General features: G+C 41.7%; 1 protein-coding gene across 3 annotated transcripts in view; it reads right to left on the bottom strand.

Moving 5' to 3' along the window:
* The window catches only part of LOC119476606 (glutamate receptor ionotropic, kainate 2-like), a 70,829-nt gene extending 54,459 nt beyond the window's left edge, over positions 1-16,370 (bottom strand). For 2 of the 3 annotated variants that reach the window (XM_037750006.1, XM_037750007.1), the window contains exon 1: positions 9,929-10,577. In XM_037750006.1, coding sequence (XP_037605934.1) covers positions 9,929-10,052 — 124 coding nt within the window. In that variant the 5' untranslated portion in view covers positions 10,053-10,577. Of the gene's footprint in view, positions 1-9,928; positions 10,578-16,126 lie in introns of those variants that run through there. The other variant, XM_037750008.1, reaches the window with a different exon arrangement.
* Between the last annotated feature and the right edge of the window lie 3,340 nt (positions 16,371-19,710).

Here is a 19,710-nt window from a genome sequence, read left to right as displayed (position 1 = left end):
AGGGGAAGGACCAGCAGACAAGCTGAGAGCCAAAGGGAGACAAAGACGACACGGAGAGAAGGACAGCGGAGGACAAAGGGGGAAAAAGGAATGAGAAAATGGACATTTTTGGGGGGATTTTGCATATTGATTTGATGCTGAAAGTGCAGCCCGTCAGATGGGGTTAGAAAACAACAGGTGATGGCCATGATGTCTAAAGTCAGAGTAAGCTGCAGGACACACGCAGATGGTGCAGAGAGTCTGCTGTCAGACGACCAAAAAAGAGGAGAGTTTGAGAGGGAGGAAGGGAGGAGGAGTGGGGCACGAAAACAATAGACGAGCGAAGAAAACGAAGAGGGAGAAATGGAGAATAAAAGAGGTCACCGGAGGCAGATAAAAGACACTCAATTAAACGACTGAATGGATGGCCCATTAGACCTGAACGGACACCTGCATCCTCCCCCCCCCTCCTCCTCTTCCTCTCCTTCTTCAGCCACAGGGCAGGAAAATGTCAGCTCCTGCGTTGGGTTCATCAGCCTCCCATCAGCCACTGCAGTACACAAGCTGGCTGATAATCAGAGCTACAGGTACGAGTCAATACGCTACACTCCGCTGCAAAGGCGTGTCGATTTTTCTCGCTTGTTCTACAAACACACGCAGGCGATTGCACACAGAGAGAGAGAAAGACATGAGAGAGACCTGTGCACTGACTTTAGAGAGGAAAATAGCCAGAGGCTTACCGAAAGTTCCTCAAATATGTTTGCTCATTTTGTTCTCAATAAATAAGATCTATTGAGGATAAATGTAAAAAGACAACAGAGGTGGAATTGGTGGGAAATGAAGAGTCCTGTTCTTTTCTTCTAATCTGCAGTCTGCTGTTTATTTCTCACATTCATTAATTTCACACCCTGCAGGGTAGAAAATTCGGTCTTTTGTCATGTTCAAATGGCTGGGTGTGGGCATATCTCATCGGTAGCTGCGCGAGGGGAACGGAGGCGATTGGTTTCATTATGTCTCCTAAAAATCTTAAAACAGATTGTGCATGATGGGAAATCCATCCAAGACTGTTCTGCTGTAATGCTTTGCGTGTGGATAAAGAATTGGAGGGTCATATCAAGCGTTGTTTCGAGTGTGGGCGGCTAACATCAGAACCCCGACGGAGGCTCCTGCAGCTAAAAAAATGCAGTTAGTTCAGCATTACGGCTTGTTTACCAAAATTAAATTAGATTGTTTGACACTGACTTCTGTGCTCTTCTCCATTTCCATTAGCTAGCGCTGACACAAATGCTTTCTGTCCTGTGCATATTTCTCCTCTCACCTCCACCTTTTCCTGGCACAAATACCTTCAAAGCAAAAAAAAATACTGGAAGACTGATTTAGAGAAAGCTATACACACAAACACTTCAAAAATCCTCCGAGCGAAAGGAGAGGAAGGACAGAAAAATGAAATTCAACATAGCAGGGGGAGGCGTTTTGCATAGCCCTGCGTGGCTCGTGGACAATAGAAGTGTCATGCTGATTCAAAGAACATGATTTTTAGGTAAGCCTGCCTCAATACGTCCTCCCACAGAGCCCATTTCCCCCCGTGTCCTTGGTTCACACAGAGAAACGTTCATACATCCGACCCGGCTGTGCTGTCGACGGGAGCCCGAATTCTGCTTTCTCTCTGTCAGTCAGCCGCTCACCCTCCTCCTCCTCTCACTCCTTTATTTAGCCGGCTGGAGACGAAGGTGAACCACCACATCCTATAACCTGATCGGCGCCTCACATCATCTCACAGCATAGGAAGGCTTTCTGTAATCGATTGACTTCTGGATCCCCTGTAGTTTGGACGTCAGTGCTTTCATTTATGTGCCTCAAAATATCTTGGAGTTCACACCAAATTGCTTGTTTCCTGGACACAGTTTTAAATGTATATATTAGGGCTGGGACGATTTACCTGTCTCCCGATTCGATGCTATCACGATACTTGAGTGCCGATTTGATATGTATTGCGATATTTAAGTATTGCGATTCGATATTACGATTTATTGCGATTTTTGTTAACTTTTTTAACACCAGACCATGGGAATAAGATGAATCATACACTTCTAGTGACTTTTACTTTGGAAAATCTCTAAATTAATACAGTAAAAATGTTTGATTTTCAGTAAGTATGTAATCAGAGATTTCCTAAAGTCAAAATCTTCAGGCATTATTTATTACATTTTTTCCCAGCAACCCAAAAATGTAAAAATAAAAGACATTTCCCTCACAAATTAGAGGTATTTCCTATTTAATTTATAAGGGACATGTAATGATTTATACTTCTGGTGAATATAATCCAATCAATCTTATTTTACATATATGTATTTTGCATATACAGTTCCCTTTGTTAACACTTTATTTTGAAAACCAGATGTAGTCACATGTGTATACTTCTGCTATCTTCGCCAAGTCCGTCGCTAGCATGGTCAGTGCCGTTTGAATGTATTTAACATAAATGTCAGTATATGGGTGCTCTACAGTTGTAGCGTCGGCCGATTTGACCACAGAGATGAGAGTGACGGCTGGCTTGACCGCACGTTACCGCAATACGATAACGTTTCCTGTCCATTATAGAGTTAGCATGCAGCTTTAGCCATGATGTCTAGCTCTGCTTTTCCTGGCAATGTGTGAAACCCAGTGTTTCCATACTTTACTGTATGTGTAGTGTTTACCACGTTGGATTTAACATGTGAGGGTGAAGGTCGTATCCACGCCGACCCTCCGCTGTTTTCTGCTGTTTTCTGTCGTATCTGCTGGTTTCTGCTCGCTGCGGCCAGTTAACGTTTGTTTTGGTTGACGGATACGGAACGGATATGACGTCACGTTACTCAGACTACAACAATTAAAGCGGTAACTTCCTTCTACCTCGGCATAGACTCAAACGAAGCAAATATATCAATTCTGGCATTAAATAAATCTATTTCAAAATTGTAAAAAACAAGATAGTATACATATGTGAAACGATTTTTTCCCCACCCCTAGTATATATATGTTTTTCGCTGCATGGATGAAACTACCACCACTGAGCACTATAGCAACATGCACTTCAAAATGACCTCCTGCATGCATAAACAATTAGAGCAAATTCACAGTAAACATTTTACTCTGGCTCCCAATCAGCCCCATCACCAGCTTCCATAACAAACAATTGACAAGCCATGTTTGTTTCCCTCCATTATGCAAACACTTCATAGTTAATTACAACAGCTGAGCTCCTATATGAAGTTAAAAGTCTCTCACATTGCTCCCGCATATGATGCAAAGCGTGGTGCAACATTGCAGCAAGTGGAGGGTGTACATACATATATATCACACCATTTAAAGCGCAGCAAGCTCACGACGTATATCACACGGAGCATAAATGAAAAACTGAGTTTGGAAGGTGTCAGACGTGTGATAGAAACGTGATAATGTACATAAAAATCATAAAGGCTTACAGAAGTCCCTGCAACTCGTCATTAATTCACAGTAACATGCATTATTTATCCAATCCCACACATCCTTCTTATAGCACACATTTGTTCTGTTTTTTAATTTTTAGTGTTTGCATTGTCACAGATGGTAACCTGTGATAGATACACACAGGAGGAGGCCGCCCGGGACTTGGCTCTGGCTACCTGCTGTGCTGCCAGTTGCTTCCCTTTTTTCATTATCCCTCTTAGCAATACTGTACAAACATATTGATTTCTATTGATTCCCACCATTTTACAGACTACTGGAAGTGGAGACAGCCAACTATGTAATGAGATGATATAGATGAATTCTAAGGATGCACTGATACCGATACCGGATCAGATATCAGGCCGATCAGGCTGTCTGTAAATGTATTGTTTTTGATATTTATCTGAATTAGGATGTTGTACGTTTTTTTTTTTTTTTTACAGTGTACATTATATACTGGAATTTTAATTCCTGCTTAAGTTTTGACCAATCTTTTGCTGCATTAGAGAGGTTTACAGTTCAATAATAATTCCTGCTAATTTTGAAGATTTTTTTACCAAGTTGCTGGTGTACGATTTATTGTTATAATAAGAAAAAAACAATTCAGTAAATTTGTATCTATGTATTTATTTGTTGCATTTTGTTTTACAACATTAGGAAAGCAATTTTAAGTCAAGCCTGATGTTGACTTACATATAAAAGAATGATCCCAGTCACTTCCACACAGTGAGGCATACAGCTTATTAATTATACACTGGTATCTGATCGGTACTCGGTATCGGTCGATACCCAAAGCCCAGTTGTCGCTGTCGGTATTGTGACTAAAAAGGTTGGATCGGTGCATCCATAAAGAATTCATGAGATCCTAATAAAAATACATTTTGTGTTGGAACTACCTAAGAGGATCTTTGTGTTACAGTGGGTTTTTTTCTTTCCTGTAAAAGCTATTTCATGCATACAGTCCTGGCTCACTAATACTATACTGCTGCTGACATTTATTCAGAGCTGCAGAGCATGACTCCTGGCCTCCCACTATATTTCCACAACACACTCTCTACTGTCCTTTCTGTCTCTCTTCACAGAAGCCATCAGAAAAACAGTAATAAAAGACCAGGACTGAGAGTGGGCTGAGAGTGGACTGCTCAGAGGCAAACTAATCTATCTTTACTTTGGTATCTGTTGGCCTCAACACTCACTGTTTTTCTTCTCGCTCACACTTTACACACACTCCCTCCCTCTCTTCTTTCTCCCCTCTCTAACAAACACTCTTGTTTTCTTACACCTCTCATTGACTTCAGATTTTCTTCCATCTCCCATGGTGGGATTGTGAGAAGGACAGCTCCACATGTGTTAAAAAAGGAAAAAAAGGAAAAGAAAAGAAAAGATTCCTTGTGAGCGTTTTCAGCTCTGACCTTCAGTCAGCTCTGAGCCAGACAGCCAGGCAGCGAGACACGCTGCAGGGCTCCTCTCAAGGGACAGTTTCACAGAACAATTGCACATATAACCCCTAACCCTTCTGATACGCAGGGAAATGCCTGAGTGGCAATGACAAGGAGTGGTAGGCTGTGAATAATGAAAGCCAATGCTGAAGCCAAGCCCTCCACAAGGCTGCGGAATATAAGATGTATTTGATTTTTAAAAATAGTCAGAGGAGGCATCCTGCAAACAAGGTCAATCATCTAAAGCCTCCTTCATGCAAATAATCTTCTCCAATGTAGCTGGTAAATCTCAAAAATTGACTAAATGCGAAGCACAACAGGAAAACTAATTTCATACCTCACAGATATTTTCCATTTCAAAATGCCAAGAAATCTGCACCCCGAATTAATCACCACCATTGCGCCTTTTGTAACTGAGGCATGACAGCAAGACCTTCAAAGTCTCAGGAATGTAAACATGTTTAAGAAACCCATCTAGATAGTTCCCTGCTTCCATGTGTGGTGCCGCATGCTAATGCAAGACGGATCTCCTTTTTGTTCTTGAAACCCACGGTGGGTATTTTTAAACCGTGGAAATCATTTGCCAGCGGAGAGGAGATAGTTTCATATTTCTATAAGCTACAGCGCGGCCAAGTGACACATGAATATTTTAAGCAGCTTTGTGCCTATTTAAATGTGTTTGCTGTGAACGTGCTGGCTGGCGGTGGGCCAGGGCACAGGGTGTTATCCTTAATTCCCGCAATCCCAAACTAAACTCCGTGCTGATAATTCAGGCTGGCGGAAAAAAAAGCGAAAAGCAAATAAAGTCAATTAACGACAAACTCCCCTTGAATTTGTTCCCTCTGCCCTTGCTTGTTCTTGACAACCTTGTAATATCGCCGCCATAAACACAGTTGAATGAAAAGAGTGTTAAATATAAGAATAAAAAGACCTTCAACCTGGCGCAGCATTGTGGAAGTAGTTAGATAAAGCTTTCACTAGAGACGATAAGAGTCTTTTGCCAGAGGACTGAAACAAATGACTTGATTTCCTTTCCAAAATGAAAAACAATGCTGTGTTTTTACTTATAAATATCCCCAGACACGTCTGTATTGGGAAAAATATAAATATATATCCAGGAAATAAACAAACAAAATGAGCATCTCTGAGTCAACAAAGCTTTCAGCAGCAGTTGACAGCCCAGGGACATACACTGCGTCTGCCAATGCAGGTTTGAAGATGGCGGTGATAACGTTATCACTCAACCTCACAGCCACACACCAACTGTGGTCATCACCAGAATTAAATCACTGATTTCATTGTTGATCTTCCTTCTGTTTAACTTGAGGCGTTTTATAGATTAGACACAAGTAAGTGAAACTCAATTAGCTCTGACGGAATGGCAGATGTGATGAGTCATTATGCTTGTGTGACTGAGCATTTGTTACAAAGAAAAATAAGATCATATAGCGCTATTTCCATGGATGTCAAATGAGATCCTTTCATTCTAGCACACCAGTTAGCCTATGAATAATGTAGACTTTAGAGCTGCAACCATTAATCGATTAGGTGTCAACTACTAAATTAATCGCCAACTATTTTGATAATCGATTTGAGTACATTTTTTAAGGAAATAGTCAAAATTCTCTGATTCCATGTGAATATTTTCTGGTCTCCTTACTCCTCTATGACAGTAAACTAAATATCTTTGAGTTGTGGACAAAGCAAGACATTTGAGGACGTCATCTTGGGCTTTGGGAAACACTGATCAACATTTTTCACCATTTTATAGACCAAACAACTAATCGATCAATCAAGACAATAATCAACAGATTAATCAACAATGAAAATAATCGTTAGTTGCAGCCCTAATAGACTTTAATGCAACTAGGGCTGTCCTCGACCAAAGAAATTCTTAGTCGACTAACTCTCATACGATTTTGTCGACTAATTGATTAGTTGATTTAATCGACAGATCTGTAAAACTGAGTTTCTCCACAGAGAAACCCACAAAAACATCATTTGAAATCTTATATTTACCAGAGATGTGCTCATATATATCTGGGAAATTAGTCAGTTAGCATGAAAAGGCATAAAAATAACTAATCGACTAAAGAAATGTTAGTCGACTAAGACCAAACGGCCAATTAGTCGACTAATCGACTAAGAGGGGACAGCCCTAAATGCAACCCTGAATTCCCATCTCATCTATGACAACCGAGGGGAAAAACTGGTGTTAGCAAACCATAGTTCAGCTTGCAAATTCAAAACAAAGTTCAGGTTTTCGTGCCACACAACTAAGCTGTTACATTTCACGTTTGAAGTGGGCATTTTTCAGCTTTTTCTTTAGCCTACATACATTGCACGGGGTGGACGTGGAGAGAAAACCAATGTGGCAATTGTTCTGGGAGACCCTTAGCAGCATCAGTAGCTACAAAGTCTCCTTCAGTGCTCCCAAAAGGCAAGTGTAAAATTATTATAAAAGGAGAATCTTATCTCAAGCGTATCTTATTACGCCTTGTAAGGGCTGCACCGGGCCCATTCCAGTATCAAAGTAAATGAATTACCTGTAAGATTTATAAATGAGGAACGTCCAACGCAATGATTCATTCCTGTGTGGAAATTAGCTCAGCATTTTCCGCCTGCAGCTGGTGGCCAGAGCACTTCTTGATTTTGTTTTTTTTCCTCTGACACTTGTCGCTCTACACGGCGAGGCCGACGCCGTGCATACAAAGGGCTGACTATGCTTTGGTGTTACAGTGTGTGTGTGTGTGTGTGTGTGTAAAGGTCTCAGCCTGACAGGAGAACACTGGTTTTACAACGTGAGCCGCCTGTCTGGGCAGAATGGGACTTGCGGGGCAGGAAGAGGGAACAGACAGACCCAGGGGAGCTGACCCCCCCTCCTCATTTAGTCCGCCTCCTGCAGGAGCAGCTGGGATCATATCTGCTGAGCAAGCACATCCTGCAGGACAGGAAGTGCACAGGGGGAAAAGGACACCAATGGGGCTCCATTGACTCTCAAGGCAATTTTTCTCCTTTCGCTCCACATCAAAACGCTCTTACACACACACTGACATACATTTTTTGATGAAATCGCCCACACACGCACTAGTGTATCTTCATGTATCTTTCTCTTTGTGGAAGCTCAGCTCCTTTACAAGAGAAAACACAGACAGATACGCGTAGCATCTTTTTCTAAAGGGAATGAATTACACTACACGAAATTGAGCCATCTTACAACAGGGGAGATGTGAAGTGGCTGCTACTTGACAGACAGAGATAATGCTGTAGAGACTAAAGCTTTGGTCTATTATGAAAGCATAAACATTGTGCCTTTTTTAAGTCAGCAACAGGCAGCAGGCCGAGCTGCCAAGGGTCACTGTCCGTGGTGCTGAAACAGTGGCTCGGTGGTCTGGGAGCTGTCCGTGGTGCTGAAGTGGCTTTTTCAGGACCACGGACAACGACCCGCCTCATTTAGCCTCGTTTCAACCTTTATTTCACTGCCACCAGAACAAAATCCAAGCATGAGCTCTATACTCAGAGCAACAGATCTTACAGGGACATGAATCTCATCTCTTATCTCGCATGTTTTTTGTCTCTGGTGCTATGACGCCGGGTGCCTTGCAGATCCTGGGAGTCAGCATATACAGTAAGCGACATATTGGGATATATGGAGAGGTATACAGTCAACTACTGACTCCAAATCTAATCTTATACTATCTGACAAATGAATTACCATGGTGTCAGTCACCAAAATACACCTCCAAGGTGTATCAAACACTGTATAAATGATCCCTCCTAGTAATTTACTCATTATTTTGGCTGGCTTGGAAACTTTCGTGTCAAATGCTATACTATATGAAGGGACTTTATGCCATATCCCCTCCCCAAAGGATTACTATACTGACTGTCAGACAACGTGTGAGACGGGCTGAGGATGCTGAGGATGCTGCACGAAGAGAAGCAACATCCCGTTGCCATAGCGGCGGCTCTCGCGGACGCGGCCTGACTCTTAAACAGGAGGACCCTCGGGGGAATCAGGGGGGATTGTAAGGATGTGTTGTCAACACTTGATGACATCCGCTGTCTGGGGGGAAGGGGATGGAGGAGGGCTCCCCTTACTGTCACTCCAAGATGCTCTCTGTACATTCAACAGAAAGTGAATAACACACGCCATCCTGATCTAATTAAGCAGCAGACAAAACCTCAGGAGGCCGAGATGGGCTGGTTTTTAAATATAGAGCACCATTTTAAAGTTATGAATCAGCAATAGTGGCAACTGTTGAAGAACTACTTTAATAACCAACATTAATTATAGCATTCTTCCAGAAGGATATAGTTCTTTAAAGAGAAGTTGCTAATCAATAATCAGTATGAGAGATGATTTCCAGCTTCCAACGTGACTCAGCCAATCACCAAGAACCGGAACTATATTAGTTTTATGGATGCCAATAAAGGGTATAAATAAGCAAAAACCACGGGGTATCCCTTATTGGCATATAGCACTTCAGTGGGATTAAGGATGAAGAGTAAAAGGCTACTGCCCGGCGTATCGATTGGGCCCTTGTGACAGATCAGAGTGATTGATCCGCACTCCGGGTGTAATGTTTACATGTAAACATTTACTGCAGAGGACATGTTGGGGGGGGGTGTCAGCAGTTTAAAAGGGGCTGTGGAGATACAAGACTCAGCACACGAGTCTGCATGGTGATATTCTTCTTTGAGTTTCATCAGTTGCCATGAACTGTTGCATGGGAGTGCATGGGAGGGGGGATTTTGTTTCAAAGTTACTGTTTTGTGGACAACATTATTCATCACTGATGGTGTGATGCACTCAGTAAAAAGCTTTAAAAAATACTATTATTATGTGATTATAATGTAAACTATTCATCAACAATTGCCAACTAAAAACAAGGCATAAGAGTGGGACAAAATGTCTCAACACATCTGCTTCTGCATCCCGTGATTGTATTCATTCACTGCCGACAGTCAGTGATCAGACACCGTTAGAGATGATGACACCGTATTATTATCATTATAATAAACAAACATGGGATTCTTACCGAATCTTAAAACGTGTGGCATCCCGCGAGAGTAACCAAGAAACAGCAGCAGAAGCGGGATCAGCCTGAGGTTGGACCTGAAAACGAGACTGCTTATCATCAGATGATGGGAGGTAATCTTCATGTTGTTTTGGAGGAAAAAAATGCACAGTGGTTTTTAAATCCCCCTCCTCCGGTGCGCGGGTTCGATTCCCCCCTCCCGTGATTTCTTCTACGCTCGTTGGGCAAGGCAGGGTGACGGGCGGCCCTGGATGCGCAAGATCACGGCATGGTCACTTGCGCTTTCCCTAGATCCATTAGCAGTCCCGGCATGATTCCTTTTTTTCCCCTTCCCCTTCTTCTCCTTCTCCTCCTTCTCCTTCACTGCGCCAAGAAACAACAATCCTCCGGGTCGAGGGACGGCGGGACATCCATGTCGAAGGGTCCGGATCCAGTGGGGAGGGGGGGAGCCCAAGCATGGGCTGTAATAATAAGGTAGAAGGTATAGATGTAGTGGAGATGGGTTGGTTGGAGAGAGAGAGAGAGAGAGAGAGCGAGAGCCAAGCAAGCATAGGATACACGGCAGCGATATACAGCCCCCTATGAGGCGCTCTGGGTAGCTTGCGCTCCCATTATACTGCACTGCTGCACAGGCTCTGACGTCGAGCCAAGGTTAGTGTTGTGAACGCGCAGCAGAGAGAGGGAGAGAGAGAGAGAGAGAGAGAGAGAGTCAATGAGGGAGAGAGAGAGAGAGAGAAGGGAGATGCATATACAGATAGAAAGAAATGAAAAAAAGAGGGAGGATGGGGGATGTAGAGAGAGAGGGGGGGGGTGGATAAAGGAGAGGAGACAGAGAGGAATAAAAAGGGAGGAGGAGGAAGAGGAGGAGGAGGAGGAGGAAACTTAGTTACCCCCAAAACTTGCCAGTCGAGGATGCAATCTTTTGAGTGCGAACAGTAACTTGCAATCCATCCGAATAAATACCACAAAGGTCCATTTGCAAAAAGCAAAGCATCTGTCAGATGTTTAAATTAAACTTGTGATCATCTTGTAATGAAGTGTGATAACTGCAACCTCTACAGTTAACAACATAGTTCTATATTTTTTTTGTTGCTTGTCTGTTAGCGCAGGATCTCTAATTCAGCACCATGGACAGAGACACAGCAAACAGAGAGAGAGAGTCAGTGAGGGAAAGAGAGAGAGAGAGAAGGGAGATGCATATACAGATAGAAAGAAATGAAAAAAGAGGGAGGATGGGGATGTAGAGAGAGAGAGAGGGGTGGATAAAGGAGAGGAGACAGAGAGGAATAAAAAGGGAGGAGGAGGAGGAAACTTAGTTTCTCTGTTACCCCCAAAACTTACAAGATGCAATCTTTTGAGTGTGCACAGCAACAGTAACTTCAGTGTGAACCACTTGCAAATCCATCTGAATAAATACCGCAAAGATCCATTTACAAAAAGCAAAGCATCTGTCAGATGTTTCAAATAAACTTATGATCATCTTGTAATGAAGTGTGATAACTGCAACCTCTGGTTAACAACATATTTCTATATTTTTTTTTGCTTGTTTGTTAGTGCAAGATCTCTATTCAGCATCATGGACAGAGACACAGCAAACAGAAAGCTTTCAAACAGCCAGCAATAATGATTAAGCTTTGGCTAATTCTAGAGGCACGTTCCTGTATGCATATACAGATAGAAAGAAATGAAAAAAGAGGGAGGATGGGGGATGTAGAGAGGGGGAGATTGATAAAGGACAGGAGACAGAGAGGAATAAAAAGAAAGGAGGAGGAGGAGGAGGAGGAGGAGGAGGAGGAGTGTGAAACTTAGTTTCTCTGTTACCCCCAAAACTTGCGCGTCGAGGATGCAATCTTGTGAGTGTGCACAGCAACAGTAACTTCAGTGTGAACCACTTGCAAATCCATCCGAATAAATACCACAAAATACGGATCCATTTGCAAAAGCAAAGCATCTCTCAGATGTTTCAAATAAACTTTTGATCATCTTGTAATGAAGTGTGATAAGGGGGCAACTGCAACCTCTTTAGTTAACAACATATTTCTATATTTTTTTGTGCTTGTTTGTTAGTGCAGGATCTCTATTCAGCACCTTGGACGGAGACACAGCAAACAGAAAATAGCCAGCAATGATTAAGCTTTGGCTAATTCTAGAGGCACTTTCCTGTATACAGGCAAATACAGAAATAACCACACTGCACTGCACACAACAACCTGGCCAACCTCTGCACACAGTATAGCGATGTGATGATCTCATGCCTGCAGGATATCATTTTGGTTGTGTTATATAGGCCCACTTTGCGTGCTGCTCTGTCATTCACAACTTAACGGGATTTCAAGCAAACAACCTTTTCAACAATTTCCACCATCTTTTCCAGAAATGTGGGAGGAGTGGGATGAAAGGAATTAAAATTGGCAGAATGCGTAATATCGACAGAAGCCTTCTGAAAGGCGCGAATATTTAACCTATGCAAATAACTCCACTTTAGACTTGAAAGCCTTCCAGCAACAGACTATTTCTCGAGTGTGAGCCATCCTCCGGTGTGGATGTATGTGTGTGTGTGTGTGTGTGTGTGGCATACACACAAAGGCTCTGGTCATACATTTCACGGGGGAAAGACTGGAGATTGCGTTTGTTTCTATCTGATTTGAGGTTCAAACGAGGCTGATATATCCTATAGGATGTGAGGCACCAAGAAGATGGATATCTGCAGCTCTTGTGTGGGTCTATACACGCTATCGATTTAACACTACATGCACCTTATCAGCCCAATGAGCAGCTCTTCATGCACGGGCCAGTGCATCAGCTGGAGCTGTAGGTACAGTGGTGTGCACCCCCGCCCCAACAGGGTGGAGGGGCCATTTAATCCCAACGGGGGATGTGAAAGGAGGTCTTTGATCGGCACCACCAGAGTCCAAAGCCTGGATGAACACCGTCATTGTGTGGCTGAATGGCTGGCCTGTGTGTGTATGAGTGTGTGTACTCCAAAAATAAAACCATATTCATGTATTTAAATAGATACTTTATGGTATATGTATCTCCCCTGATGTCACTAAATATGTCTTTGAAGTATTGCATTGCTGTTGCATCTTATAGTGATATTAAAAAGTAAATGTGTGGATAAGCAAAGAATACTGACACCTGGTGCTACTCCACTACCGGATCTGTCAAATCCAACCAATTCACAAATAAAAAAAGCATTTAATAGTGAAGAGGGCCCTTGCATATCAGCTAAAAAGGAAACACAGAGTAATTACATGGGATCAAGTAGGTGGTGTGAACACCAACTTTGAACGCGTGTCAGTTTGCGTGGGTCTGCACCACAGCAATGTGTGAGAATATCAAAGAGAATGGCACTCATCATGCCACCATCTGGACTATTAGCATAATTATGGAAAAAAACAGGGTTCCCGTATAAGTCAGCAGAGCTTCACACAGCATGAAAGGAATACTTATTGAGCTCAGAGTGAGAAGACATCAATCGTTGGTCTTAAAGTCACAGCGCCCTCTGGCCAAACACTGAGGTATTACACTAAGAAAAAGCCCTTAGGTGCCCTCACAGTCAATGCACCGAAGATTTAATTTACGGAATAGAATTAAGGCTGCCACAAATGATCCTGATTTAATCTTCTAATATGAATCTAAACAGTTTTGTCTGTGCCTCAGCGTAGGGCATTTAAGGACGAACGAATCAGTTATGCTCCCCTTTAAGTCTCCCGAGTTCATTTTCTGTTTGCAGTTTAGTTTAACACACTTTAAACTCCCCAGTAAGCCAGTCAGCATAACATAACTGCGTGTGTAAACCAGTTAGAAAAGAGGAGGTGATGGGAATGGCCTCATTATGATGTTAAAATGACTCCTGCTCCTTGTGACTAATAGGAAAATACCATTTGGGAGATCTACTCCTTTTTTTTCATCCGTGATCAAACCGTGTCGCTTTTTAAAGGAGACCACAAATTAGATTACTTTATACACACCCACTTGCTTGTAACCCAGGGAGGCTTCCACATGAGCTGGCTGGTGTGTTTATTCAGACGCCATTCATGCACTGGGTAATGCAAAGGGGACTTTATGCAAAGGAGAGATAACCACTGCTAAAAGCCTTCTGTCATTCTCTCTCTCTCTGTTTCTCTCGCTCTCTCCCGCCCTCGTTCACTCTCTCGCGCAGGCAGACTGGTGGAAAGATAGCATTGGCACAGGGAGGGGAAACCATGGAAACGAGAAGCTGATGCACTTTGAATGGTAAGACCCTGAAAGAGAAGACATTCATTCAATTCAGTCGCCCTGTACTAAAGGCTCATCTCGACAGCATTATTCTGAATGCTACAAGTTTATTCTAACATGCTTGGCTCCAGAAAGCCAACAATGGTCTCACTTCATCAGCCCATTATGTCAGGATGACTGTAGCTAAGGATGTCTTAACATTTTTGGCAAGTTGAAGAAGGGCCCTACAAAAAAAAAACACACTTACTCCTTTTGCACTCACACATTCAAAACCTGCTCTTTTTCCCTGCTACTATAAAACAGCATTCGTCCTTGCAAATGGAGCACACCATGCGCGCCTCTCTTGAGCCTGTAATCATCACAGTTTTGAGTTCAACATATTTACATTTCCCACTTGTGGCTTTGCTTCAGAAAATGCCTTTGAACATAACAGCATGCCGCAAGTCAGCACTGGCCTGCCATATATGTCTTGAGAAGTGCTGTCAATGAGATCCCAGGGACCTCAGTGGGAATACATTCTTCAGAGACGACAATTAGTCAAGTGAGACAGTAATTAGGACCTCTCTGCACACTGTCACTTCCAGTTAGTGCTGACGGATGCCCGCAAATCCCCCCCTCCAGCAACTGCAGTCAGGCAGACTTACTTCTGGAGCCGCACACTGTTGACAACCATCTGTAACTTCTGTCTACCATGGTGTTTCTTTCAAAACATGGCACGGAAATACAGTATGGTCAGTAGCATGATGGTAAAGGAAACTACCAGCTCTAAAGTCATGTGCCATCATGGTTATGAACAAATCACCATTGTCACTTAACTTCTGTGGTAGTACTATACAGTAGTCCTTTATCATTACTGTAGTGACTAAATTACCATGCTTCAGCTCTACAGAAGTTAAAAAGGCTAGGGCTATCCTCGACCAAAGTCGACTAACACAAATACATGATTAAATAAATAGGATCACATAGCGCTATTTCCATTTGGAAATGTAAATGAAATGTAAAATGAGCTCCTTTCATTCTAGCCGACCAGTTAGCTGACAACTACTTTAGAGCAGCAACGATTATTGGTTAGTTGTCAACTACTAAATTAACCTGCAACTATTTTGATAATTGATTAGAGTACATTTTTAAGAAAAAAAAGGAGAAAGTGTCTGATTCCAGCTTCTTAAATGTGAATATATTCTGGTTTCTTTACTCCTCTCTATAACAGTAAACTGAATATCTTTGAGTTGTGGACAAAACAAGACATTTGAGGACGTCATCTTGGGCTTTGGGAAACATTGGTCAACATTTTTCACTATTTTATAGACCAAACAACTAATCGATTAATCAAGAAAATAATTGACAGGTTAATCAACAATGAAAGTAATGTTTAGTTGCAGCCCTAATAGACTTTAATACAACTAGGGCTGTCCTCGACCAAAGAAATTCTTAGTCGACTAACACTCATACGATTTTGTCGACTAATTGATTAGTTGATTTAATAGACAGATCTGTAAAACTGAGTTTCTCCACAAAAAATCACATAAAAGCACCAACAATTGTGTTTACCAGAAATATACTCACAAGTTTAAAAAAACAACTAATCAATTAAAGAAACCTTAGTAAGCTAAGATCAAAAGGACCGATTAGTCGACTAAGAAGGGGCAGCCCTAAATGAGTCCCACTATATTGTAGCATTATCTAAAAAGCACTGCACTACCATACAACATGTGTATATTGAATATTGAATTATATATATATATATATAAAATGGAAACACTCTTGTCTCCAAATAAAAATGAATTTTAAAAAAAACATGTGTATATTGACTAACATTAATTACACAACTATTCCATGTAAGTTGATATTCGTACAAAGCACTTCACTTTCTGCAGTCAAAAAAGGCATCACAACAGAAAACACAGCTTCAATATATAACAGGGGGAAACTCTCTTGGTTCAGCAAATGCACCCACAGTATAAAGCTATAGCTTACCTGACATTGGCAATCAGGAGTACTTCCGCAATTTGCTACTTATTGTGACGTCCTCATTGTAGCGAAGTTAGCTCCAGAGTTCTTACTGCTGGATGTTTTGAAAAAGCAGGAAAACGAAAGCTGTTCACTGATTGGCTGACTCGAGAGCCTGTCCAATCAGGTGACTTGTAGGCGGGACAATTGTCAGCATGTTTTTACAAACAACTTGATTACAGTAATAACAGTAATTTAGCACAATGTGGAGGTATTTTAAATGATTGTGTGACATTGTTTCCATGAAGTGCCACGTTTTGAGTCATGCATTGATTTTGTTATCATTTGTAAATTGTTTATTGTGGTGTAGTCCAGTGCATCTGTATTGCAGTGTATCCTAATGATAAAAAAAATCAATACTGGTGATTGTCTGGACAATAAGATCTGTAATGATGCCAATATTGACCTTTTCTTTTCAGACATTCAATTAGTTGTCAACTATTAAATTAATCGGTTTGAGATTTTTTTTAAAGGAAAAAAAGGCCCAAATTCTCTGATTCCAGCTTCTTAAATGTGATTATGGTTTCTTTACTCCTCTATGACAGTAAACTGAACATCTTTGAGTTGTGGACAAAACAAGACATTTGAGGACGTCATCTTGGGCTTTGGGAAACACTGATCGACATTTTTTTTTTTACCATAAACCAAACAAACTAATCAATTAATCCAGAAAATAATCAACAGATTAATCAACAATGAAAATAATCGTTAAGATAAATTGCATTACATTGAGATTATCAGGTATCGTGCATGCTGGTGCGTTGTCATGGCTTACTGGGACACTTAATGGAACTGAGCCATCGTTACCGTTATTAGCCGCACAGGTGTGGGTGCATAGAGCATAGTGGGGCCTTAAAATTGGCTCCTGTTCTGATTTGACTTACACTATATATCTTAAATTAAATCTACTTCACTCTCTGGATCCATAATTTCTAATTAGTTTGAGTTAAAGATAGCATCGCAATTTCAGACAAGAATGAACAAGGCTACCAATGAAGGATTATGCTTCATAGCCCTAAAAGACCCATATCCATTTTCACAAAAGTTCAAAATAAAAGCAAAGACTTTGTATTCAACAATTAAAAATGATGATTCTTGGTGACTTTATTAACCCATATCTGTATCTGGCTTCTTTAAACGCCACCACAAAGGAATACTCCATCAAAACCCTACATTTTGAGTCTAAAACACATAGGCTTGTGAGGTGGGTCTGAAAAGTTTGTGGCAGCTGTAGTCACTTTGGATTCACAACATTTCACATTGGATTGCAAAACTGACCCAGTTTCCTGTTGTTAAAAAAGTCACACTGTCCATAGAAACTTCTCAAACTTCTCCAGCAGCATAATCCACTTCCGTCTGTCCTGTCATGTTCCAAGCACTCATTTATTATAAATTTCCATTTTATTTATGGCTCTCAGAATAGTTATGTCTGAATGTCAACAGCATTATTTATGAGAGAAATATAAGATGCTGAGATTTTCTAATAAGAACCCCTAAACATAACAACACAAATAAGTCGAAATAAATAAATATCTTTCTTTTTTTTCTCTTCTTTATTTTGTGTGAGTTGTTTACGTCTTTGTTCTTGTCGGGAAAATAAATGCTTTCTGTTCTTTGTGGTTTCAGATCTTAGGAAAGAAATCATACATATTCACAGACACACACCCACAACAACGCACACACACACACTACACACACACACACACACACACACACAGCAGAGAGCCCGGCTGATTGGATGGTGGACGGCTGGAGTTGTTATTACAGAGCATCCAGCAGAGTCTGGTTTGCAGGATAAGGACGTCCTTACAGGGCATTTCTCAGTGTGAACGATGAGGAAACAGCCCACTGTGTGTGTGTGTGTGTGCGCATGTGTGTGTATAAGAGAGAGAGGGAGAGAGAGAGAGAAAGAGAGACTGATAGAGACCCAAGAGAGAAAGTTTGGAAGAGAGGAATAGACAGAATGTGGACAGATGCATCCGTCTGCCTACATAGTTTGGCCATCAAATAGAAATCTTGGCAATGCTTGCAAAAAGTGACTTTCCCCATCGGACTAGTCGGTGCCAAGGGTCTGCCTGCAGAGAAACAGAGTAGAGAATAAGAGAGGCTTTACATTCTGATACAGGAAAAGCCTCCAATAAACTTTTCTTTCTGCAAAGACATCTCCATCGTTGGTGTCCACGAACAAAAGCGAGAGGAGGAGGGCCTTTCCGGAGCAAGACATGGAAGTGTAAACAAAGAGCGGACACGCTCGGGTGATTTTCATACATCTGGGGCTTTGTTAATGGGCTCTCTTGATGCCTATTAGTGACTCATTAAGGCCTGATCTAATTCTCACCATTTTACAGACCACTGAGAAAAGAGACATCCTGTAAATGTGAATGCCACCAACACATCAGCATGTTATATAAACATAGACCTGTGTTGACACAATGCTGCAGAGGGTAGAAATGGAGCAAATATGATTAAAAAAAAGTTATTTTTATAAAACGGTCACTATTTGCTGACAGTAGTGCATGGGGCAGGTAATCTGGAAAAAAAATCATGTTCCTCTGTGTCCTCCGGTGTCCTCCGATGCTCCTTATGGGATCTGCAAGATTTCACAGACCGGAGGAAAACATCCAATCAGAATCTGCCGTCTATGAGCAGCTGTCAACCACTCGCAAACTCCAATCAAACAGTCAAACTAGGCAGCGTTGATCAAATATGAATCAATATTCTGTTACTGTAATGTCTATTTGTCGCCTAAAATGTTTTCAGAAACATCTTGTAATGTACTGTAAAATGAGAAAATGTGTGACCCGGCAGCGATGTTGAGGAAATATCAAGCACCGCCCTTCAGCCAGAGCACAACCAATAGGAACGCTAAATAGGAACGCTCTCTCTCTCTGAAATGACCTGTGATTGGCCAAAGTCTCCTGTCACAGATTTTTTAAAGCCTGAAAACAGAGCCGTGATGAGGTGCAGAATTCTAGTTTTCTCTCTGAACACTCAAATTACAATATGCTGAAAGGTTATTATGGAATTTTTGCCCAATGATGCCAAAAACGTTCTCCCTACTGAAAATTTAATTGATGCATGAAAACAGTTACACACCTAAAAAAGTCTTGTCGACCTTTTTATGCTTCCATCTCAGTAATACAATCCACTCTGTTTCCACAAAGATCCAGGGATCAACTGTTGCAGAAGGGGATGAAAGGGCCCAGCAGTTGCCTCAGACATCCAGGATCAGAAACTCCAAACAGGGATAACACCCTCTCAGCATTCAATGTTTTCAATCAAGGGATCAGCTACTGTGACTGGAAACAAAATGTCCCAGACAGCTATCACGCAGGAGTTGCCGCCAGGCAAAAGCTGGCACGACTAATATGGCTTGTCAGAGTGAAAATAGCCCGGTATTGTTCTCACCTTCCGGAAAGGTACAGGCATAATGCTTTTGTCTTGTTCATCTCGAAGGAGTCATGCTCTAATAGCTTTCCAGGCTCATATTGCTTTGGTAAGAGGGATTTAAAGTTGCTGTTTCACTACCCACAGAGTGTAGCGATGTGAGG

Source organism: Sebastes umbrosus, chromosome 18, assembly GCF_015220745.1.
Source record: "Sebastes umbrosus isolate fSebUmb1 chromosome 18, fSebUmb1.pri, whole genome shotgun sequence".
In the NCBI taxonomy this organism is placed as follows: domain Eukaryota; kingdom Metazoa; phylum Chordata; class Actinopteri; order Perciformes; family Sebastidae; genus Sebastes; species Sebastes umbrosus.
This window is presented reverse-complemented; position numbering and strand designations above follow the sequence as displayed.